This window comes from Camelus dromedarius, chromosome X (genome assembly GCF_036321535.1).
Source record: "Camelus dromedarius isolate mCamDro1 chromosome X, mCamDro1.pat, whole genome shotgun sequence".
Lineage (NCBI taxonomy): Eukaryota > Metazoa > Chordata > Mammalia > Artiodactyla > Camelidae > Camelus > Camelus dromedarius.
The window spans coordinates 34,678,968-34,703,639 of NC_087472.1; the positions used below are offsets into that span (position 1 = coordinate 34,678,968).

The following is a 24,672-nucleotide window of genomic DNA, read 5'->3' on the forward strand; positions in this document are numbered from 1 at the left end:
AAGAAAACAATTTGTCCTTTAAAATGAGTTAAACACACCCACAATGCCATTTTTTATAGGAAACCCTTCCCTTGGTGCTCTTAGGGACAGCTTTGGGACAGTGCCTGCAGCTACTTGTAGCTGCACAAAATGACCCCTACTCTCTCTGAGATCCCCTCCCCACATGGGCCTGGAGAGCCTCCAAGAGCTGAGAGGAGAAGGTGTGTGTTGGGTGTCTCAGCTTTGAACTTGAAATATGGTTTGTCATCGAAATACCATCAACTATGAAATATACTATCAATTTGATTTTTCCAGTTACAGGTTAAGATAGATTCTTCTGGGCTGGCTTGCAAATTTATTTACTGCCTACAATATTATTTCTCTCAGAAAACTACTTAAAGAGAACTTCTGCGATAGGACCCCTTCATAAGTCAGATCTTTTCCCCGCAGGAGGTACAAAAGTGGATTTTAAACCCATCCCACTCTACATGGTCATACGTTTTGAGAGTGTGGCCTGTGAATTCATGAGATTTAGTTATATTTTGTTCAGTTACTTTCTCTTGAGTATAATAAATAACCACAGTCATTTGTGCATGCTAAGAACAAGTTTTATTTATCAGCAGCTTCAAGAGCCTTCTTTGCAGAATTCATCAGTGAATGAAATGGCAAATGAAAGGACTGTTAAACATCTTGTCTTCCAGCTAAAACACTATGTTTTCACAGTTGTATAATCTTTCAAGATTGTCATAGCTCCTTCTAAGCCACTGGCTGCTGGAACCCTCGTGATACTCCCTGCGACATGGACAGGGATTAGATGTGCAGGTATTAGTGTATCACCTTGCTACTCTCCCACTCAGAGAAGCTAGAAAGTGGCTATTTACAAAGAAAGCCCCATTGGAGAGAAAAAAAAGATTGACATAACTGTGACCAAAAAGATGGTGCTAAATGGGACCATGAAAAAGGGAAGGTCAAAATAGACGGTTAAGAGGAAATCCCTCTACTAAAGGATTTTGAGGCCTTGTCAGTGTCTTTGTTCCTCAAGGAAAAGGATTTGCTTCCGTTAGATTTGAGCCAGTGACCCTTTACAACTTCAGGACAAAGGTAATAATCAGTAAACCACAGAAGCAAGCCCCCTGTATTAAATTTTGCTGAAGTTTCTTTCCTTTTCTTTCAGTTTTATCCAAGTATGAAAACCAGATTACTATTTTCACTGACTACCTAGAAGAATTTCCAGATGCAGATGAGCTGGTATGGATCTTGGGGAAACAGCATCTTCTGAAAACGGGTAAGGTTTGGTAGCATTTGTCTGTGAGAACCCAAATGACGTGTGTGCCCGAGGTTAAGGTCCTATCTTGTTTTCCTCCTTGGGTTGATAGGTGTTAATGCTACTCCTGGGTGTATTTACCTTGCAGCTAGAGGTGTTTAAGCCTCAGGCCCCTTGTTTGCACACAAAGTCCCTTCCAAGGCCCTGAGAGGCCTTAGGAGTGTGTTCCCATGGTCATAGGTGATTGTACAATTTGAAAAAGTCAGATATTTGTATTCTTTTCCTTAAAGGAGAACCCCCGAATTCTATAAGTCTCGCATTTCAAAAAACATGGACCCACTCCTAGTATCGCTAACCAGTACCTAGTCTTTGATGACTGGGCTACATACTTCTCATTCCTCTCATGTCCTTTTATGTCTAGATGAAAAACATTGTCACCTAAGGGACTTCTAAAGGGCCCAAGGCTGTCAGAAACAGTATCAGACACTGAGAAGCCTTGTAGTTGTAGAGCTTCTGCTGACCGCAGCGCTGTCTCAGTTTATCTGATTTTGTATAGAACTTTTAGCCACTGCAGCTAGATGAAAAGGAGGCTTGGATTTTTCTTCCTTACCCTTACATTCTTGTAGACCTTTTAACGTGAAACTGCTGACAACCCAGCACCTAGATAAAGCCTGAACTTGGAGAGAGGCAGCTCTGATACTTTATGTCTGAGGAGAGATCCTCTTTGGAGGGCCTAGCATAGAGGGAGGGACAGGGAGAAGCTGATGAAAAGGCAGGAGAGGAAGGTAACATCTAGCTCTGTCTGAGTCTGGCTTCATCCATTTTATTGGAAAAATCCTGAACAGTGGAGAGGGCCTAGCTCTAGCAACTAGGAGGCCTTTTGTATTCAGATTCCTCTCCTACCTTGGATAAGTCACTTTCTCTTTCTGGATCTTAACTCCTTTCACCAGTACTTAACATGAGGGGGACTGGAGATGATGTCTTCCAGTTCTACGTTCCATGACAGTGGGAATCCCCAGGTTGCCAAATATACCCATATTCAAATGTTAAGTTGGAAAATGCCTTTAAAAGTGAAATTATTGTTAAAATGTCTATACAACTTCCCCCAGCCTTTCTAGCATATGGGCAAGCTGGAAGGCAGAGAGACTATCAGAGGAAGGAGTGAGTGAGCATTTGAAAGGAGGGTACATGATAACAGCTAACGGTTAGCTTACTAATTTAGGCTTACTGTGTACTGTACCATCGAAGCACTTTCCATGTAGTATTATCTTGTTGATACTCAAAACTCTGTGAAGTAGGTACTATCATTCTCCCCATTTTGCAGATGAGGAAACTGAAGCTCAGAGAGGTTAAGTGACAAGGCCACACAGTTGGTAAGTAGCAGAATCAGGGTTCAACCCCAGGCAGAGTATGACTCCAGAAGTCTTACTCTTAACCATTTTACATCTACTTCCCATATCTGCTGGGCACTGGGGACATGAAGGGGAGGGAAAATCCAGACAGCTCAACTTTCTGATTTGTTCAAAGGAAAGGCAGTGATACAGGAAAATGTGGGGTGAGAGGATCGCCATGTCCCAGGTCTTGGTTGAGAATTCAAGAGTGAGTCACAGTTGAATAAAAGTCGATTTATTCAGAGAGTTACATATTCCATAGTAAGAGAGCAGGCTGTCTCAGAGGGAAAGAGAAAGGCCATGAAGTGTGGGGTTTGGGGCTTAGTTTAAAGTAGAAGTAGATACACACTCCATAGACAGAGTGAGGGCCATCTAGGAGGGAGCGAAAGCCTGTGAGGCATGGTGTTGCTAGTAATTATGGGCTCAGTAGCTTCATACGCTAACAAGTGGGAGGATTATTTCAACTATTTTGGGGAAAAAACTGGGATTACCAGGAATTGGGCCAGTGCCCACTTTTTATCTTTTATGGTTAGCCTCGGAGCTGTCATGGCGCCTGTGGGAGTACCACTTACCATGTTAATATATTACAGTGAGCGTGTAATGAAGCTCAGGGTCTACTGGAAGTCAAGTCTCCCACTATCTTGGGCCTCAAGGTCTGTTTGGAGCTGAATTTTCCACCACCTTGGTGTTAATTGCTGTGTCATTCCTTGAATGACTGTGTCCTGTCCCCTTCCTTTCTGTCTCAGTAGAAGAGAAAACAGACTGTTGGCTAAAATTGAATTTCTTTTTCTTTTTTTAAAATGCAATGGCTATAAGTTCTATACAGAATACAAATATGGATGTGTTGTTGAGAAGAGGGAGAGAGAAGACTAAGAAAGACAGAACCACATCTAAGTACAGATGGAAGTGTGGAAGCCATATTTGTGGCCATCGAAGTAAATTTATGCTATAAACTATGTGAAAGTGTGCTTTGAAAAAAATATACAAAAGCATTTGTGATGTTATATATCCATTTCAATTACAAATGCCAGTTGCACTAGGTAGTATTGATAAATTTCTTACACACTTAGTCTGCTTAGCAGGATCATTTCCTATTTAGTTAAACATTAGTGTGTGTACACACATGCATATAGCTCATCCTTAGTTTTAGATAATAGACAGTGGATGCTGATGAGAGATCCAGCCAACCATCATCATTCAGGTAGGGGCTGACCGCCTTGTTAGTGGTTAACCCAGGATCCTTGCTTTTCCTAGTCCTTGTCTTTTGGCCATGACCCCAGTGTTAAGTAACTGCCAGGGCTATGGAGCTCAGTGAGAAGGAGATAGGCTCTACCCAACATCATTGTACCAGCCAGTAGCTCTGGTCAAAACATAGGTGGGAGGAAATGCTGAAATTATTTGGCTAAAGTGAGACTGGGATTCCTATGAATTTCCCTAGCCTCATAACAATGGAATTGACTGGTTATTTGCAAATGAGTTTGCTGCTGGCTCAGAAATCAAAGGCAGATATCTTTAGTTGGGATATGGTGATTTAATATTAATTTCACATTTAATTACAGAAAAATCTAAGCTGTTGTCTGATATAAGTGCTCGTCTATGGTTTACATACAGAAGGAAATTTTCACCAATTGGTAGGTATATCATTTGTTGTACTATGCTTTCTTCCTTATAGATAGCTTGCCTGAGGTTATCAGTGGCTTCACAGAGCCTCAGAATTAACAGCTAACTATGGTGAAGAATTTAATTTCGGGGAGTAGTTAAGTCTTATGCTTTATCCAGAAGCTTCATTGCCAAAGTGCCTCATTATGTATGGTTCCATGGTGTTCCTATGTAATGCCAGTATACTTCTGAGCCCACCTCCAAGCGTTCAGGCACTTAGACATATTACTTGTTTTACTTCTAAGAGCAAGGAAAACGTCAAATAAACTTTTAATTTGAACAATATCTATTAAATTACAACCCACTGCTTTGTGAAGCTACTTGATTATTAAAAATAACTGTATATATATACAGTTATATATATACACAAAATCTTATGGTAGCTCACGGAGAAAAAAATGTGACAATGAATATATATATGTTCATGTATAACTGAAAAATTGTGCTGAACACTGGAATTTGACACAACATTGTAAAATGATTATAAATCAATAAAAAATGTTTAAAAAAATGATTGTACCTTGAAGCAAAGAAAATAATTCCTTTGATTTTTATTTTTTCCTTTGAGATAAAAACATCTTGTCACTGACAGTTGAATTATAATAGATTTGCTTGGAATGAATTCTAGGCAGTTAAGAGCACATGCTGCTGGCCAGAAAAAAGGACAATTCAATAAGCAAAGTGGATAGGATTCCTCTAGAGACAATTTGTAAATTTTTGCAAGTAGGGTGACCAGTTCCTAGTCTCATGGCCTGATAGGAAAGGATTATCCAACTTAAATGGTGGAAACTATTCTCCTAAGAGGAAACCTATCTGACTGATTTTGGTTCACACTGGACCTAGTAACTGGAATGCAATCAGCCTTTTTGATAAGTGTGAAAAATGAAGTCCACAGAGACCTTTTTAAAAAAAATTTATTTTTGGCCCTCTATGGGAAGTACCTGAACAAAATACAGAAAAAAACCCAGTCTTTAGTACCCAGTGGTTCTAAACTGTTAACTTTCTCTGGGTGAAGAGATCTTTGTAAGATTTGAAAGCATTTGCGATTCAACTCTGACAATGTTTTGGCAGTAGATGGTCTCTTCCTTATGTGGGCTTCATTGCTTCTTTTCCAGACTAATTTGGCCTCCAGCTCACAAGTTGGCTTAACCCTCCCCAGCTTGCTGTAGCAACTCTCCTTCAGTCCCCACAACAAAAAGAAAGGAGCAGCCACCTTGGTCCACTTGCCTTACATGGTTGGTGACCCCCTTTAGAGTTAGTCTTGTGAGATCATGCTTACGGCACCTCCATGCTGAAAAAGGAAAGCAGTGAACGCAGAATGTCTCCTCTGCCATCTAAATTACCTGATTTCATGGGTACCTTGACAAAGGATATTGAGCTCACCCTGGCCACGTATGTGGGATTTTTGTTACATCAAGTGTTTTCTTTTTTGAATTTTTAAAATTGAAGTATAGTTAGTTGCATTGTGTCAATTTCTGTTGTACAGCACAATGTCCCAGTCATACGTATGCATGCATATATTCATTTTCATATTCTTTTTCTTTAAAGGTTATTATAAGATACTGAATATAGTTCCCTGTGCTATACAGAAGAAATTACATCAAGTGTTCTTTACATGGAACCTGTTGTCTTACTAACTGATTTTGTGCCTCTTAAAGATGTAGTATATTTCTCATTTATTAATACTACTTTTAATTATGACCATACTCATAACATCAAGTATTTACCTCTTCCTGAGTAGGTTGTAGAACACTTTCACAGATACTCTCTCATTTAATTCTTACAATACCCACTGATATTAAGCAGAGTATGTGCTATTATCCCATCTATAGATGAGACTTAAATATTAGGTAACTAGAAACTGGTCTTCTGATGACTAGTCTAGGGCTCTTTCCTTTATTTTACATTGTCCTTTTTGCTGTTTAGACCTTCATAAATGTATATTTAGTCAAGAGCCTTCCAGATTTCTTTGACCATTTTGATGATTACCTTTGGTAGCATTTATTCCTTATCTGAGGTAAGAGTGCCCTCCCTGAGAAGTGAGTTGTGAAAAGCCAGGTTTGGTCAGGCAGATGATGACATGGCACGGACTCATTGTTGATAGTCATACATGGTAGTCATCTACCAAAACTGCATGCATACCTGGACGTCTCTAAGCAGAAAACATAAGGGGCAGGTTTTGTTCATTTGTTTGTTTTGTCTTTGGCCGTAGAACCTGTTTTGGTTAACTCAGCATTATCTTTGCAAGTTCCGCCCTCTAACAAACCCTGTTTGCTATCTGGCTCTCTCTCTTGCCTCTCTATTCAGAGTATGTGTGCCTGTCTGTCTTGTACAGTTCCCAAATATGCTAATGTTTCAGGAGAGGACAATGTAAGGAATTCATATTCATTCCCATCCATTTTGCCAACAGGGGGAACGGGCCCTTCATCAGATGCTGGCTGGGGGTGTATGCTACGCTGTGGACAAATGATGCTGGCTCAAGCCCTTATCTGCAGACACTTGGGAAGGGGTGAGTTAAATTTGTTCTCAAAACTGCCTCAGAGACCTCTGTAGCTGCACCTATTGCTGGTGGTTTAGCCTTGGTGTTGAGGGAACAAAACTGCAGGTCCTGAAGTGCTCTCTGCCAGCTCAAGTCGGGGGCTGACAAGTCAACAAAGCCTCTCACGAGAAGGAAGCCAGCATTTCCTTGTGACTCACCAAGCCAGAGAGTTATTTTCCTGGGACAGAATTGAACGTTGAGGCAGGTGTATCATTTAGAATTTCCATCTTCGCTATTGTTCGAGTGAGTCCTTAAACAGATCAGATAACAAAGGGAGCAGGAAGGAGGGTGTGGTGGTAAGTCTGTTTTTTGACCTCATTTAAAATATCTGCCTGATGAAGGATGTCAGTGACCTTAAAGGAAGTGCCTAATGCAGGAGCTGGCGCTATTTTGGTTTGGGTTCACTGACGATGGCCATTTGATGATGAAGGAATTCTTAAATTAGCTTCCTCAGGAGGCTGCTTCATTAAGAACCTTCCGGTAATCATTGTTGGAGCTCTTGAGTCTTGCTTTCTCAAGACCTCTGCGTGCTTCCCTATCGGCGTCTGTAGGCTGACCTTGGTTGGATGCCAGTTCAGGCATTTGGTGAAAGTCTGGTTTGACTTGGGGATGAGGGATTGAAAGGACACCTTGGATGAGATTGGGCTGCTGAACTCATCAGTTGTTGTTCCTTGAGATTCAGAGGTACAGAAACATCACTCCCTTTTCCCCACTGCACCACTTCACTCATCCTCCTGCAGTTACCAGAGAGGATTGGGGAAGGGTCTGCAGAGGTTTCAGGGCTTAATGCCTTCATTTCAGGGTTAAGGATATCCTGTGCCTGCGTCCCCTGGGTAGTGGCATAATATCTGTTTTATAGATGAGGAAACTGAGGCTTAGGAACTGAGTCAAACAGCAAGAAAGTTTTGATTTGGGAATAGAAGGCAGGTCTGACTCCTTGTCTAGTGATTTTTCTGCTGTACGCATACTTCTTGGAGCAGGTCCGTTCTTAGTGTTTAACTTTTCCACTTATGAAACACTTCAAGATGATTCTTCTGGAAGTGAGTTTTGTGGAAAGCAAACTGGGGAGAAGAAGCCCACAGTCAGCAGTCTCAATTGTTTTAATATAAAAGCAAAAAGTAGCAGGAAGAATTTGAAAGTAGATCTTAGAGCTAAGATGAATTAGAAGATGCAATTTTATAAAGAAGTACTTTGGAGGGCTTCCTATTTGGTTATTTTACAGTTGAGGTGGGGTGTTCACTTATCACTGTCATCAGTAAATATTTAGCAGCCAGCTAACCAGGATTTCCCCCCGACTTGGACAGTTTGGTAGGTGATGAAAAACAGTTGGATGGTGTTCACCCTCTGAAGACTGCTGGATACGAAGTTGAAAACTTTGGTTTCAGAAATTACTGGAAGCAAGGAGTACTGAAAACTCTGGGGATAATAGCCTTTGGCTTCAAGTAGATTTCAGTTGTGAATCCAAATGCTCTCTAAAATCTCAAGAGAGAAATTTATGTCTTGGAAGCAAACTAAGGCTCAGAAATCTGTCCTGTTAGACAGAGTTCCTTGAGCTGAGGGAATGGGAGTAGGGCGTCCTGCCCACGGCGATGATGGGTTTCTGCAGTTGTCCTCAGTGAGCAGTAAGTAGCCTCTGTAGGATTTGAGGGACTGTGTCTAAGGCGCAGATGGGATCCCTACAGATATTTTAGTTTTCGTCATAAGGAAATCTTGAAGATCTGATAGCAAAGGTATTTGTTTTTCTAAAGCTCAGTGTGACCTTTTTAAAAGGTTGTGTAAAAATGGCAGCATGGATTTTTTTTTTTCCCTTAAAGCTTCCTTAGTTGCGAATGGTGCATCTTCCCCTGGGAAGGGCTGTGTGTCAGAATAGCACTTCCCCCAGTGAGACTCCTTTGGCACTGCTGTCGAAATATACGGACCAAAGCCATTGCTGTCTGTGTGGAAATGAGACACTGTGGTGTCTGGGTGATATACCGAGGTTTTGTGGTGACCTCCTGTTCACTGGGTAGCTGACCATAAAGGCCTTGCGACACTGTTTTCAGGTCATACTTATCCAACTCCAGCTCGTGGGCTAAGCCAATTCCTTGGTCAACTTCTTGTTTTGCTTTTACTTTATACCCACTGAGTCTTTGAAAAAAATCAGTTCCCAGATGTCTTTGTCATCAAATATTCAAGATTCTTAGGAATGTTCTAACCTGATTGTTCTCATCTTCTAGATGTAACTCCTTTGTTTTCCTTCTAACTTCATAGTCACAGTAAGAGTGCAGAGAAATAATAAACTCTCTTACTATAAAAAATGATTTTAACTCTTTTTCCCTAAAAAGACTGGAACTGGGAGAAACAGAAAGAGCAACCCAAAGAATACCAACGAATCCTACAGTGCTTCTTAGATAGAAAAGACTGTTGCTACTCCATCCATCAAATGGGTAAGATTACATCAGTAGTTTAAAGGCTGTCTCTGTTCTGTAGTCCAATTAAGAGGAAAGAAACACTGTATGTGAAATTCAGCTTACATGGCCTGTACTTGCTCTTCTCATCCTCTGCTTTATATGTGGCTCCACTAAGTCGTCCATCTACTTAATTATTTATGCAAAAAAATTAGTTTGTGGTTTGTTGGAAGACCTTTTGCTAACATGTTTATTTTTTCCACACAAAAACAGCACAAATGGGCGTAGGAGAAGGGAAATCAATTGGCGAATGGTTTGGACCAAATACAGTTGCACAGGTGTTAAAGTAAGTAAAAGAGTCTGGCATGTGCCTTATTCTACTGTCTCCTATGCCTCCCTCCACCAACTCAGTGTCCCATCAACCTAACTCTTCTTGCCATCCCACTAAGCCACCCCTCCCACTAAGCTACCAAACATCTGGACCATTTTGCTCAGATGGTTCTTTAAAATGTGTAATACATGTGGACAACTGTCTTGGTATATTGAAGCTGGAGTCATTGGTACCCGTCTATGTGGAGGCCCCTCAGGACTCACTCCATATCCCCTGCTGTAGGCTGGTGCTGACATGCCAGGGAGCCATCAGCCTGAGGGCCACTTTGAAGCCAAAAGGTTTATGCTAAGGGGGGAGGCCTGAGCCAACCTAGGCAAGACACAGACTCCCACCCTGTGTAGTATTACAAAAAAAAATTCTTCATTGATTCAGTCAACATTTCCTGGGTGATGCTACTGTGCTAAGTACTGGGTATACAGAAATAAACTAGACTTAGTCATTGCCTCAAGGAACTCACCACCTATTGGAGGAGACAAGCCCCAAGAGAGCCTTGGAATCAATTTGTCATCTCTTAGCAGATTCAAGGTACCCGAGCGTGGTACTTTTGCACTTGTCCTGGTAAGTCCCAGAAGTCCCCTCCCACAGCAATAGGTGAAGCGGAGAGGCCAGGGCCAACATTGTGGAAATGAATGGGGTGAATGGCAGCAGCACCGACACCTGCAGGCCACCTCATCCATTGTCACTCTCCTGCCTGACAACCTGTCACCAAACAAAAACTCCATGAGGGAAGATATTGTATTTGTCTGGTTCTGTCCTGAAACACTAGCACATCACACTGCCTGGCACATGGCAGTATTCAATAAATACTTGATGAATGAATGAAAATGGCAGGCAGAATCGGGCTGGATTTAGGCATCAGACGATTGAAACCACCTGGCCTTCTTTGGTGTAGCTACTTCAGATCCCGGGCTCTCTGGAGTGTGATGGCAGCACCTGCTCCAGGCAAAATACAGATGGGGCACTGTTTCCATCATTAGCCAACCTTCGGTGAACTAGAATGCTTTGGTAATGTGCTTGTGACGGAAGTAGTCTGGATTTCCTGGGAACCGGAGGGAACCTATAGCTTGGCATTACTCTTTGCCAACAGTGCAGCCTTTCTGAGACCACGTTCTTGCCTTAGTCTGTAGTGCCCTTTGGCGGCATTGTTGATCTGCTGAGTGAGGATCTGGCAGGATTTCGGGAACCACTTTAGGAGCCCAGGGTAGAAAGTGTAGAAGATTAGAATGTCTGTGCTGATCCCCAAACCCAGCTTGATATGGTTGATTTATAAATGACATCCCTCAGAATTTGCTTCTTCCTTCTAAATTTTGAGGTTCCCAACAATAAGCAAATGGAAACATACATTTTTAAAAGAATTTAAGTGGGTTCTTATTCATCATGATCATGATTATCATTAACAACAGTATATGATGATGATGTCATCATTATTGTTTTGGGGAAAGATAATACATTAAAATGAGTGAAATTAAAATATAATGGTTGGGGGAGGGTATAGCTCAGTGGTAGAGCGCGTGCTCAGCATGCACAAGGTCCTGGGTTCAATCCCCAGTCCCTCCATTAAAAATAAATAAATAAAAACTTTATTCCCTCCTCCCCCCCAAAATAAATTTTAAAAATGTGAAATTGTAGAAAAATGCTCAAAAAAAAGAAAAATTAAAAAAAATATATAATGGTAATTAACCCCTTCCTGGGAGCCACTTCGGTTTGGGAGAGAACGTGGTTTTTGTTTGGTCTGGTTTTGCTTTTTTGGCCATTGAGACTGGGTTTTACCCAAGCTAGGTTAAACATGTCTTCTTCAGATTGGCAAGAGGAGAAGATGATAAGGGAGAAATAGGCAAGATACTTTACTCAGACCTCAGATTATCTCCCTTTTAAAGGGATTTTCTTTCTAATTTCCTCTGAAGTCATGCAATTCAGCACGCTCTCTTTCTTCCGCTATTGACCAGCAAGGCCAGGCACTAAGGCCATTTCGGCCCAGGTCTCCTCGGACAGCATCCTTACGGCACATGGGAAGGGGTGGAAGAGATCACTTCTCTCTCTCTCTCTGGATTTCTCTGGGGCTTATTCTTTGTATTATCTATACTCCTAAACAAATATAGATATTTTAATAACAGTTTTCTTTTTTTTTTTGAAAAATCAGAATGTCTGTTATTTAAGAAAAGAAAACCAAATCTCTTGTGAGCAGATGCACTGGTAACTTCTCTCTTTCACCCAATAGGAGTAACATCGTTTTACGAGGCAGACTTTTCCATTTTGTAAAGCAGGACCTTCTTTTTGAGGTTCAGAAACAGTGATTCTGGCATTCCATTTTCAAGGTCACTGGACATGGAATGTTCCAGAGCTCGGTCAAGGGAGCCAGACCTGACCCAAATCCCAACTTCTCTGTGGCTCAGCGTTTGGTAACTTCAGGAACACTGGGCACACGTAGGTTGTACTGCTTCCTGCCGAGATTTCCATCTTCTCCAATTGTGACTTCATTGTATGTTGCTTTGCAGAAAACTTGCTTTATTTGATGAGTGGAATTCCTTGGCTGTTTATGTTTCAATGGATAACACCGTGGTCATTGAGGACATCAGTGAGTCCCCGGCCTGTTGACCTTGTTGGGTGGTGGGTGATGACGTTCTTCCTCAGCATTCAGAAAGTGTGTGTGTGGTTGGGGGAGAGAGAAGGAGAGAGAGAGGGAGAGATACACACACACACACACACACACACACTCACTCACTCACTCACTCACACTCTGGCCTGCCCCTCTAGCAGGACAGAGGAGCTTCGGGAGTACAGGGCTCTGGTTCATCACTCCCTGCTCCCTTTTCTCTCTTCCCTTTCAGCTTTCTGAAAGGGGAACACACTTAGAGGATCTTTGCCGCCCCTCAGGGAGGTCCCAGACACTTTCCTTCCAGGACTCCCCGGGTGCAGATAATGAGTTAAATCACCGACAGGTCTTCTGTGGCAGCCCTCGCTGTGCTCCCCGCCACGGGGTTAGAGAGACCAGCAGACCCAATCCCTGTTTGCAAGGCCCTTGCAGTCTAGTTGAGAAATGAGATTCTCTCAGTGAGCCCATGATATCTGAGGAGAGGTAAGTGAGTGTTCAGCTGCCAGCAGGAAGAGAAGGAAGGGCTGGAGGAGTGGCCTGGGCCTCCTGCGGGAGGTGGGGCCGCAGGGCCCTGGTGGCGGAGGGGAGGGCCCTCCAGACAGGGGCTGTCATGTGAGGTCTCCCTTAGTCTTGCCCTGGGCATCTCTGAGGGCTGGATCCCCCTTATTTGCCCAGCTCTCTTGTCTTCTGTTTCTAGAAAAGATGTGCTGCACCCTTACCTTGAGTGCTGACACAGCTGCTGAGAGCGCCCCCGACTCTCTGAATGCTTCGACCCAGCGTAGGGGCCCCTCTGCCTGCCGCCCAGCCTGGAAACCCCTGCTGCTCATCGTGCCCCTTCGCCTGGGCATAAACCAAATCAATCCTGTCTATGTTGACGCCTTCAAAGTAAGTCGCACGTTGCCCCGAGCCCCTTGCCGCCTGCCCATCCCACCACCATGTGAGCATGGAGATCCGTGAGCAGCAGTCCGCAAGTGAGTTGAGCATCCTGCATTCTCTTTCCCTCCAGGAGTGTTTTAAGATGCCACAGTCTTTAGGGGCATTAGGAGGAAAACCAAATAACGCCTATTATTTCATAGGATTCTTAGGTAAGAAAAGAGGAATCATAAGTAAGTCATCGCGGGGTAGGGGAGGGTGGGCAGGTTTGCACGGGAGACCAGGCAATTCTAGCCTGGAGATGTTGTGGCCTCTGGGTAGCTCATCCTGTCTTCAGCCTGAAAAGTGACACTTACATGGACGTAATAGAGAGCAGATCCCCCTTTGATGCTTCCACTTCCTTGCCTCTTGATAAGATGGTTCCACGGCTGCTTTCCCGCTGGACACCCCAATGTCCTAGTATTGCTTCAGGATCTGTCTCTCATTCCTGTGGGACCCAGGGCGGCGGGGCTTGGCTCCCCTGGCCTTGCCGATCCCCATCTCATCTGGGCTTGAGCATTCAGGCTAGGAGCTGTCCTCTGGCTTCCCAGGTCCATGCAGCTCGGCCTGCTAGTTCATTGTTCAGAGCTCTGACTGGGTGGGAATTAGAGGAGGTGAAGACAGAGGTATCCCTTTTCTTATAATGGAGGCTCAGCCTTAAAGCTGCTGACCTCCTAATGCGGATCCTGATGAGCAGCCAGCATTCTCTCCTTCGGTAGATGCCTCTGGAAACCTAGCTGTGACCAGAGACCTTTAAGGCCCTTGGCACACAAGATGAGGTAGCCTGGTGCTTCTCAAAACTTTCATGTGCGCACGGATCACCTTGAGAGCCTATTAAAATGCAGGTTCGGCAGGTCTGGGGTGGGGCCCGGGGGCCTGCATTTCTAACACGGTAGTGCCAGTGGTGCTGGCACTCGCCACGCTTTGAGTACCAGAGACCTTGACACCTGGTTAGGACTGAAGAGCACGGGCGAGGAAGTGAGGCGGTTGGGGAAGTGTGATACGGGACCCCTCTGGCAGGAGTGGGCTTCCAGGAAGTTGTGAGCTTAGAGTGCAAGGGAGAGCCCAAAGCAGGCATAGGGAATGGCCTGAGGGATGTGCAGAGGACAGGGTGAGATGAGCTTGGCTCCTCTCCCACCCATCTCCCCCTCAGAGATTCAGGGAGGCAGGTGGAAACAGACCTGGCCCTGGATGTGGCGTCTCCCACTGGCTAGCTGTGTGACAGCAGGACGAGTGACAACTCTTTCAGTCTCAGGTTCTTTTTACGGAAAATAGGGCTGACACCTGACTCACACGCTTTGTCACCTCACAGTCAAACCCTCAACAAAGAGCCAGCCTTACCGCAATGCCTCTTTCCTCTGCTTGCTCTTCCTCTTTAAGGTGAGGTTTCTCCGCAGTTGCCTTGTCTCAAGTGCTGCCATCTACTGGTCGAGCCTGAGAACTACAGCTTGATGGAAAATAAGGAAACTGGAGGCTTTTATTTTTCTAAGTACAAAACCTAATATTTAGATGTTCTCTGTTTCTAAGCTTTTGGGTTCCTGTCAAAGAAAATGTTGCTGAACTCTATTTTCTATTGCTTGTGCTTGAGGACAAGGTGGAAACAGATTGGAAAATAGTTTTGTAGGGATCTCAGTGAATTTCTGGGCACCTGGAGGCACCTGGCCTCCCTTTATCCCAAGTTTCCCAGGGAGAATTCACCAAGCTGGCATAGCCCTCCTGTTTCCAGGGGCCACTGGGTCGGGGAGACTTTTGTGGAGTCGGACTACTTATGAAAGAATTGTGGGCAATCCTCAGCTCCCAAGACAGAGGTTTCCATAGGGGCCATTTGCCCACTCACTTTCATAAATCCTTTGTTTAACCTTCACTTAAGGCTCCAGAGTCCTCCCAACACCCCTTTTCTGACTCACACCCTTGCTGTACCAGGTCTGGGGGGTCCAGATTGGTAGTATGCCTAAAAGGAGGGAAGAGATGAGAATTGCCATTTTCTACACCAGGGACTCTGCAGAGCATTCTCTCTCAATCTCTCCCTCTCTTTCTCTCTCCGTCTCTCTCCATGTATAAAAATACATATACTTATATTATCACTGTAATATATTGTTTATTATATTATATATTGTATATTAAAACCTGTATACATGTGTCAAGAGATACAAATTAATATCGATAGTTAGAGATGGATAGCTGTAGAGAGATAGATAGAGTTAGCAAACACCCCTGTGGGGTAGAGATCATTATTTCCATTGACACCTAGTGAAAGATTTAGAGGCGCTGTTTCCTCAAAGTCATCAAGCTCGACAGTAGCAAAGCCAGTGTTTGATCCCAATTTGGCCATCCCTGCCCACCACACCACATTGCATCTCGAGTGCCCTCTTGCCCAAGTGGGGAGCTGGGAGAAGCTCCTGGTGTGCAAGACTACACACCAGGCCAGGGTGAGAAACTGGCTGGGAGACTTTTTTCCACTTAGAGAAGAGATGTTTGTCCTCTGTGTTTTGGTGGGGGTCGCCACCTGGAGGTCCGTCGCATGAGCCCGGTGTCTGCAGGTTGTTGACGTGCCTGCCCCTTCTCTTTAGGTCTTATTAGAGACGTTGATTTAGTCCCCATATCGTTTCTAGGACTTTTTTTTTTAATCTACTGTATCTCTTTTAAGCACTCTGAGAAATAGGGCAGACCACAAAGCTCCACTGTACGCGTGCGCGCGCACGCACATATACACACACACACACACATACACACACACGGGAAAGGGCCAGAGTCAGAGAGGATGCTGTGATTATTCCCAGTACCTTAACTCAAACACTGGCAGAGGTGGGGAGGGTATAGCTTAGTGGTAGAGCGGATGCTTAGTATGCATGAGGTCTTGGATTCCATCCCCAGTACCTCCATTTTTAAAAAAAAGGTTTAAGAAACCCAAGCAAACCAAAAAAAACACTGGCCTCTGACTCTACTTTGGATTTACATTTTCTTGTGCACAACTTCTTTCTCCTCTTCCCTTTCTGTGCTCTTCCTTCTAAACATCGTAGTTGTTACTCTTCCTTGTACCTTGAGGCTTTTTTTGATATTAACTGATCTTACCCACCTTGGTCTGGGGGAATATGTACCTTGACTTTCATAAAGCAAGTCATTTGGAGGCACTGATTTCCATATTATATATGAAGGGAAATACTCCTGAGTCTCAGCAAGCTACTTCTATGACCACCTTGTGTTTGTGTTGCGTTTTAAGCATTTCACAGAGGTGAAATCTTCTCATTCTGGTCATACCCTGTGAGGTAACTGGGACAGGCCTAGTGACCCCAGTTTAAAAATAAGAAAATTAAGACAGAGTGAGGGAAGTGGTCTGTCCTTCATCTGTGATAAACGTGCCCTATGTTTGCATCAGACACCAGAGACACTCTTTGCCAACAGGAGCAGTTAGATGTGCCCAACATGATCCTGGATGCCATTCCAGGGAGGTTCTTTGAGGTGTCCCTCCCTACCCCATCCTTCTGCCTCAAGCGATCTCTCTTTGCTTGCCTAACCCAGTCTAGAACACAGGAGCCCAGATGGTTTTTGGGCCTGGCCATTGAGGTTGGGGTACCTGCTCAGGTACTTGGCCAACTCAGCATGCAGCTGATGAGCATCAGAGGGACTCTCCGCCCTCTGAATATCAGATAAAAGTAGAGATTTTACTATCCCAGACCCCTCCCAGGGCATTACTAGGCTAGGCTTTTTCAATTTAATGGAGCACGATTTTTCTCTCATTTGTAATGATCAGTCATCTCAAAGTGAGTTTTCCCGGTGAGGCGTGTCTGTACTGATACTAATGTGACCAAGGCAGTGCTTTCTGACAGGAATTACTGACTTGCTAACGATGACTAACTTGCTAGCTAGTCAAGCCAAGAATTCAGCTCCCTGGTATCTCATCCATAGCAGAGTCAGCATTCCCATTTCTTTTGGAAGCCAAAGCCTTTTTCCTTCCCAGATGTGCTCTTTGACCATAGCTCTAAGAACCAGTGGTCTTGAGCAAGATGTTTTCCAATGTTGAAAGAGTCAGGAAGCTCCCTAATGGCACCTGGACTCATGGCCTGGTGATTCTACCTACCACCCCTTGGCTACTGCTGCTCACAGAGCCCGCCATGTCATCTGTGGTCGCTCATTCCCACCTTTCCCCAAACCTGTCCCTTTCCATTTTTGGATGTGGACTTTGCAGAGATGTAAATGCTAGGGCAAGTCTTCTCATTGAATGATGGGCTTTGGGTGTAGGTGGCTTCCTTCAAGCATGTTTACCCTACTTCAGGCTTTCTGTCATCTCATTCTCATTGTCACCAAGGGAGGGGTTAGGAAAACCAGAGCACCTCCTCCCAAGGAGAGCAGTGGGACCACGGCCGGTGGTTCTTCGAAAGTTAAGCTTGTCTCATTCAAAACAGGTAATGAGCTCATTTTTCTGGACCCTCACACAACCCAGACCTTTGTTGACACCGAAGAGAATGGAACGGTTGATGATCAGACTTTCCATTGTCTGCAATCCCCGCAGCGAATGAACATCCTGAACTTGGATCCTTCTGTAGCATTGGTGGGTATCTGAAGGTTGGGTGGGCCAAGAGATACAATGCTGCCTTATCACAGTTTGATTCCCTGGAAGTTATCCAGGTTGCTAGATAGTGTGGCAGAAGAATGTTCACTCCCCACCCACTGTGAGAGGTCATGTAGTGTGGTTTAGCGGGGAAAGAACAGACCATGAAGCCGAACTGCTCAGGTTGGGATCTAGGCCCTGCCACCTACCGGCTGTGGACTTATGGGGAGTCCCTTAACTTTTCTGAGCCTTGGCCTTCCTATCCCTACAGTGGGCAAAATAATCTTTCCTTCCTTGTGGGGTTGTGTGAGGAACGCTATGTGTAACACTCTGAGCACAGTGCCTGGCATGTTGCAAGCATTCAAGAAATGTTAGTTATCATTAGTATTACCATCTTTCCCCCTTTTCATTCTTGCCCTCTAATGATTGCCACCCAGGCACAGGGAATAAGACGGGACATAGGTAGGGAGGGATAAGGGGGCAAGACCTCCTGGGTGGACAGTGTCCATTCCTCTGTGCGCACAGTCCAGAAAGCTGCAGGGTTTCCCCCCCTGGAAATTTGACTGCTATCCACACATGGAGGGGGCAGCTGCCTGTGGAGTAGCCAGTGGTTCCAAGGCCTGTCTGCATCCTCTCTTCCACTTTAGCCCAATTGTCAGAGGACCAGTGACAGAGAGCTGACAGAGTCCTCCTCTTGTTTTAGACAGTTCTTTCACTACTGTAGGATGGTTCTGAGGCTAGAGAAGGAGGCTGACAGTTCTTTATCTTAATAGATAATTTCTGGAAGGTCAAAGCTACCTTATTAAGTAATGTCTCTAGCTAAAATTACCATTTGGCTTTTGTTTGCTGATTTTAATGGGCTATTCTTTATAGATAGGTATATTTGTGCACTGAATGTAATGGAATTAACCCCATGCTTTAGAGACTGGTCTTCAAATTACTATATTTCAAAGGGATGGGGTAAAAGGGAAGGGGGCAAAATAAGAGAGAGAAGCAGAGAGAGAGAGAGTATCAATATGAATAGGCAAATACGTGTATGTCCAAGTGAGACACGCGTATTTCCTCCTTATTGCTGGGAGGACACATCCACAGGGAGCGGCCCACATACTACATCACAACTCTGGGCCAACGGCTGGCTCCATCTTGCAATACAGAGGGCCTGCCTTGGTGCCCCTGACCTGTTCTAAGTTGTGTTCTTTTGCTTTCCCCCAAGGGATTTTTCTGCAAAGAAGAAAAAGACTTTGATAGCTGGTGTAGCCTTGTTCAGAAGGTAAAGATGTATGTTTTTCTTAGTCTTAAAAAACAGACATTATTCAGTATAATTCTTTTCCAAGACAACTTTTCATAGTAACATAAACCTAGCCTGACACTACTTTATTGCAAGAGAAAGAAAATAAGACGTGGGGAACTGCACCTAACTTTGCAGGAACCAAAACAATGTCTGGTTTGTAATTTGCTTAGTATGTCCAGTGAGCAATATTCTTAGCTACTAAATGTTTCTTCTCATTAAGCCTATGAATTAATGAAATATTCAACTAATATTGCACCATTTTAACCTAAAAATGCCAAGTTTATGTAACTCAGCCTAAATTCTTCCTTATTCTGTTTATAACACAGAGCTGGTTCAAGAAACGAAACTACTTTTCTATTTGTTTAGTGGTCCATTGGCAGTTTAATGGATTCCATTATGGTTTTAAGGGGCTTGCCTTTCTATTAACTGTCTTATTTATATAAAATATAGGCATACTCCACCTTAAAGGAAACACAATTTGCAGAAATCTGTGTAAATACAAAAGCAAGGTATTCTTTCTTTTTAGCATTTTATGTCAAAGGGTGTTTATCGTTTTGTTGGCTCACAATCTTTGTATGTGCCTCCCTCATCCTTTACTTCTAACACATGCCAAATATGTGGAAGACACTGATAAATGCTTAGTGAAAGAAGGAAGGGCGATCATAGGGAGTAGCGTACAGAGCCCTGGATGGGGTGGCAGGAGACATGATGTTCTCCTATCTGCAAAGCAAAGAGACTGTAGAGATGGGAGCCCAGAGCCTCTTGTAAGGCGGTAAGATTTTTCTTCACAAGTGAACACATAGTTAACACTGAAGTCCCCATCTGAATCTGAAACCCAGTGAATAATTAGCTGAGAGATAACGGAGAATTATATTCTAAAGGCAATATGTACATTTCAGAATGCAGCAAAGTTGGATTTAGATCACATTTCAAGTTAGAATGAAACTTTTCTGATAAGACGATGCCGTTTAAATTAGGACATACGCCATATAAGTGTTGGACTAAAACTGAAACCATGCCAGTACATAACCAATACTCTTTTGGGGCAGATTTGATTACCCAGGATTTCTTAGGAGCCAACACTTCAGGAACATCTCACCCCTAAATTGAGTTGGTCCCGTGCAACTGCCATATGACCTGAACCTCATAATGGAGCGTGGGCAGCAAGTACTGGCCTTCCATCAGATATTCTCTCCAGTGTCCTTCCTTTGTGGCCAGCAGTATGGAGAATTGAAGAGGCCTGGGTCTTCAGATGGGTCAGGTAGAGGATGGGTGTATTTGCTAGGCCAGTGCTTTCACCTTTCAACAACCAGGCCACTCTCTCAGGGTTTGAGGTGCCAGTTGGACAGAAGTGTTGTGACTCTGCAGTGCTTAACAACTGTTTCTGTCTCCTCAGGAAATTCTAAAGGAAAACTTAAGGATGTTTGAATTAGTTCAGAAACATCCATCACACTGGCCTCCCTTTGTTCCTCCAGCCAAGCCAGAAGTGACAACCACGGGGGCAGGTAAGCTGTTGTTCAGGGGCTCTCTGGGCAGCAAACCCAAGGACAGCAGTTGCTTTATGAGACAAGCAATTGAGGGTCGTGTTGTCCGGGGAATGTAAAATTTCTACTCAGATGGACTGATCAAGGAGTGGTGCTTCTGATTATTTCAATCTTCTGATAAACTGATTTGACCAATTTCAAAGAATGATAATAGAAGAAAATGAGGTCTGTGCAAAAGTGCCGTGCAAAATCAAAGTGACTCGAATTTTTTTTTCATGGCCTGATTCAGAGAGCAAATCAGAAGCAATGGATAATTCAAAAGGTCCCTCAAAGGTCTTCCAGAGCCTCATCTTCATCACTGTGAATAGGACTATGTAACAAATCCGGTTATTTTGATTCTTCATAGAGAATTGCTAATACTTGGCAGTGGTCCTACCTGTTAGCCTCCTCTACACAAGCTTTTCTGTAGCAAAGCAATTAAAAAATGCATGGTCTTAACTAGCAAGTAATGTACTGATTGCTTGAACCGAAGTGTCCAGCTTTTCTTCTTTCTCATTTCTGTATTCTGATAGAATTCATTGACTCTACTGAACAACTAGAGGAGTTTGACCTGGAGGAAGATTTCGAGATCCTGAGCATATAGGATAGTGGGAACTCAGCTTGGAGATCTGTCTTCCATCTGGCACCAGATGAACATGAACTCATCACATACAACTTTTCTAGTCAGCAAGTGCCTGGTATATGCCAACAGCATACAAACTCTACAGCAATCATGACTGAGCCAATCACCGTTTCTCAGAAAAAGCCAAATAAATGAACAGTAATACCCCTTTCTCCAGAAAGACCTAGAACAATCGTGGAATCTAGGAGGAGAAAGATTAGGAGTCGTCTCTTGCTTCCCAGCTTCTTACATGGCCATGGCGAGTCTTCCGCTACTGAAATGAGGAGTGGATGTCTGGGAGACAGACAGCAACTCCCACCTTGCTTCCAGCACCTGCAGACCAGAGGTGGTGACCCTGTGCTTCTTCACCCTTTCAGGTGTGACCTCTTTGGGCTAAATACTAAGAAGCAATCTGTTGTCTTGCTCTAATAATAAAGTGATAATCACTGCATCAGGGAGGAAAAGTTCTTAAGTTATTTGAATATGTATTTAAATAATTATAATTAATATCAAAGCCTGTCAAAGAAATTACATCAGATGTGCACTTAGTGATCTCCCTCCTGTTTGAGGGAACCTTAATATTTGATGGGTCACTGTCCCCATTCTTACTGATAGTTTTGTCAAATGTCACCCTGTCCTTAAATCAAATCATGATCACTTAAATCAGGGGTCAGCAGGAAACATTTTAGGCTCTGCAGGCCATATACCTGCTGTCACAGCTACTCATCTCTGCTGGTGAAGCCTCAGAACAGCCACAGACAGAGTGCACACAAATGAGCCTGGCTGTAATCCAATAAAACTTTATTTACAAAAACAGATGGGGGGCTGGCTTTGGCCCATAGGCTATAGTTTATCAGCCACTGACTTAAATTACGGATTTTTGTTTGGGAAATTAAAAAGTTGTTTAAGTGAGACTCCATTTTGGTTGACAGTCATAATTGGGAAGAATTATTTATGTGGTGACATTTAATTTGTGCATCAGGTACAATTCCAAACCATTTCAGGACTAGCCACATACTAAATTTTAAAGCACATATTCATCAAATAGGCTTTGCTAACCACTCTCGCCCTCAAGGCCCAGCAGTATCTTCCAGTTTTCCTCTCCTTGATTTCTTAACCCATGTGCATTTCACCTCCATCCTCAACCAAGTCCCCAGGAAGGCCAGCAAGCGTGGTTTGAAAGCTAGCACCAAACCAAGGTGGGTTTTTTTTTCTTTTGTGTATGTGGGTATATGTGAACACTTGTTTCCTTAGATTCCATTTTTTCTTTTTTTTCCAGTAGGTAATATATTCCAGTGGTTCAGAATTTGAAAGGTATTCAGGGAAATCTCCCTCCCTCCCACAGGTCAGTCCTTTTCCCTGAACACTCCCAATGTTAACAATTTATTCATCCTTCCAGAGGATATATTTTATACATATACAAATACATACACCTATATCTTAGATTTTTTATTGAAGTATATAGTTGACTTACAATATTGTGTTAGTTTCTGGTATACAGTATAGTGATTCAGTTTTATATATATATATATACATATATATATATATGTATATATATATATATATTCTTTTTCATTATAAGTTATTACAAGGTATTGAATATAGTTCCCTGTGCTATACAGTAGGACCTTGTTGTTTATCTATTTTATATATAGTAGTTAGTATCTGCAAATCTCGAACTCCCAATTTATCCCTCCCCCCACTTTCCCTTTTGATAACCGTAAATTTGTTTTCTATGTCTGTGAGTCAGTTTCTGTTTTGTAAATAAGCTCATTTGTATCATTTTTTTAGATTCCACATATAAGTGACATCATATGATATTTGTCTTTCTCTGTCTGACTTACTCCACTTAGTATGATAATTTCTAGGTCCTCCCCATGTTGCTGCAAATGGCATTATTTCCTTCTTTTTATGGCTGAGTAGCAGTCCATTGTATATACATACCACAACTTCTTTATCCAGTCTTCTGTCGATGGACATTTAGGTTGTTTCCATGTCTTGACTATTGTACATAGTGCTGCTATGAACATTGGGGTGCATGTATTTTTTTGAACTAGAGTTTTCTCCAGATATATGCCCAGGAGTGGGATTGCTAGATCATATGGTAGCTATTTTTATTTTTTTATGGAATCTCCATACTGTTTTCCATAATGGTTGCACCAAATTACATTCCTATCAACAGTGTAGGAGGGTTCCCTTTTCTCCACACCCTTTCCAGCATTTATCATTTGTGGACTTTTGAATGATGGCCATTCTGACTGGTGTGAGATGATACCTCACTGTAGTTTTGATTTGCATTTCTCTGTTAATTGGCAATATTGAGCATCTTTTCATGTGCCTCTTGGCTATCTCTATGTCTTCTTTGGAGAAATGTCTATTTAGGTCTTCTGCCCATTTTTTGATTGGGTTTTTTTTTTGTTATTGAGTTGTATGTGCTGTTTATATTTTCTGGAAATTAAGCCCTTGTCAGTTGTGCCCTTTGCAAATATTTTCTCCGAGTCTGTAGGTTGTCTTTTTGTTTTATTTATGGTTTCCTTTGCTATGCAAAAGCTTATCCATTTAATTAGGTCCAATTTTTTAATTTTTGCTTTTATCTCTATTGCCTAGGAAACCTACGAAAACATTGCTAAGATTAACGTCAGAGAATGTTTTGCCTATGTTCTCTTCTGGATTTATGGTGTCCTGTCTTATGTTTAAATCTTCAAGCCATTTTGAGTTTATTTTTGTGTATGGTGTGAGGGAGTGTTCTAGCTTCATTGCTTTACATGGTGCTGTCCAGTTTTCCCAACACCACTTGCCGAAGAGACTGTTTTTTCTCCATTGTATATTCTTGCCTCCTTTGTCAAAGATTAATTGACCGTAGGTGTGTGGGTTTATTTCTGGGCTCTCTATTCTGTTCCACTGATCCATATGTCTGTTTTCGCATCATTTTGATTACTGCAGCTTTGTAGTTTTATCCGAAGTCTGAGAGAGTTATGCCTCCAGCTTCTTTCTTTTCCTTCAGTATTGCTTTGGCAATTCTGGGTCTTTTGTGATTCCATGTAACTTTTAGGATTGTTCTAGTTCTGTGGAAAATGTCCTAGGTAATTTGATAGGGATTGCATTAAATCTGTAGATTGCCTTGGGCAGTATGGCCATTTTAACAATATTAATTATTCCAATCCGAAAGCATGGGATATCTTTCCATTTCTTTAAATCATCTTTAATTTCCTGTAGGTTTGATTTTGATGACTATAAAATTACTCTGCTTCTGATTTATCTGTAAATGACCCTGAGGCCCCAGAAGTATGGGAAGTCCTTTCTTGAACTCTAGCATGTGATGGGGCTAAAAACAGTTGTAGGCTTATCTTGAAACAGGTTGTGGATTTGTTGCCTGGTGCAAGGCATTTTCAACCCTTGACTTTAATTGTATTTTTCCACGCCTCAGTGTTTTGTTATAAAGCTCGACTTGCAGTAACAGGAACCTCCAGGGCTCTGAGGGGGGACTCATGAAGATGGACTTCAGTGAGAAGGGGACTTCAGTGAGATGGACTTTAGGAAAGTTTTCATCAAACAATGTCAAATGAGTCAAA

General features: G+C 42.9%; 1 protein-coding gene across 4 annotated transcripts in view; it reads left to right on the forward strand.

Moving 5' to 3' along the window:
- Nucleotides 1–21,551, forward strand: part of ATG4A (autophagy related 4A cysteine peptidase) — a 52,847-nt gene extending 31,296 nt beyond the window's left edge. For 2 of the 4 annotated variants that reach the window (XM_031445551.2, XM_064482922.1), the window contains 12 exons: nt 1,154–1,264; nt 4,194–4,265; nt 6,704–6,802; nt 9,157–9,258; nt 9,493–9,565; nt 12,106–12,185; nt 12,901–13,088; nt 13,210–13,288; nt 17,519–17,664; nt 18,878–18,934; nt 20,352–20,460; nt 21,012–21,551. In XM_031445551.2, coding sequence (XP_031301411.1) covers nt 1,154–1,264; nt 4,194–4,265; nt 6,704–6,802; nt 9,157–9,258; nt 9,493–9,565; nt 12,106–12,185; nt 12,901–13,088; nt 13,210–13,288; nt 17,519–17,664; nt 18,878–18,934; nt 20,352–20,460; nt 21,012–21,082 — 1,187 coding nt within the window. In that variant the 3' untranslated portion in view covers nt 21,083–21,551. Of the gene's footprint in view, nt 1–1,153; nt 1,265–2,567; nt 2,617–4,193; nt 4,266–6,703; nt 6,803–9,156; nt 9,259–9,492; nt 9,566–12,105; nt 12,186–12,900; nt 13,089–13,209; nt 13,289–17,518; nt 17,665–18,877; nt 18,935–20,351; nt 20,461–21,011 lie in introns of all 4 variants that reach the window. The other 2 variants (XM_064482923.1, XM_031445553.2) reach the window with 2 other exon arrangements.
- The last annotated feature ends 3,121 nt before the right edge of the window (nt 21,552–24,672 follow it).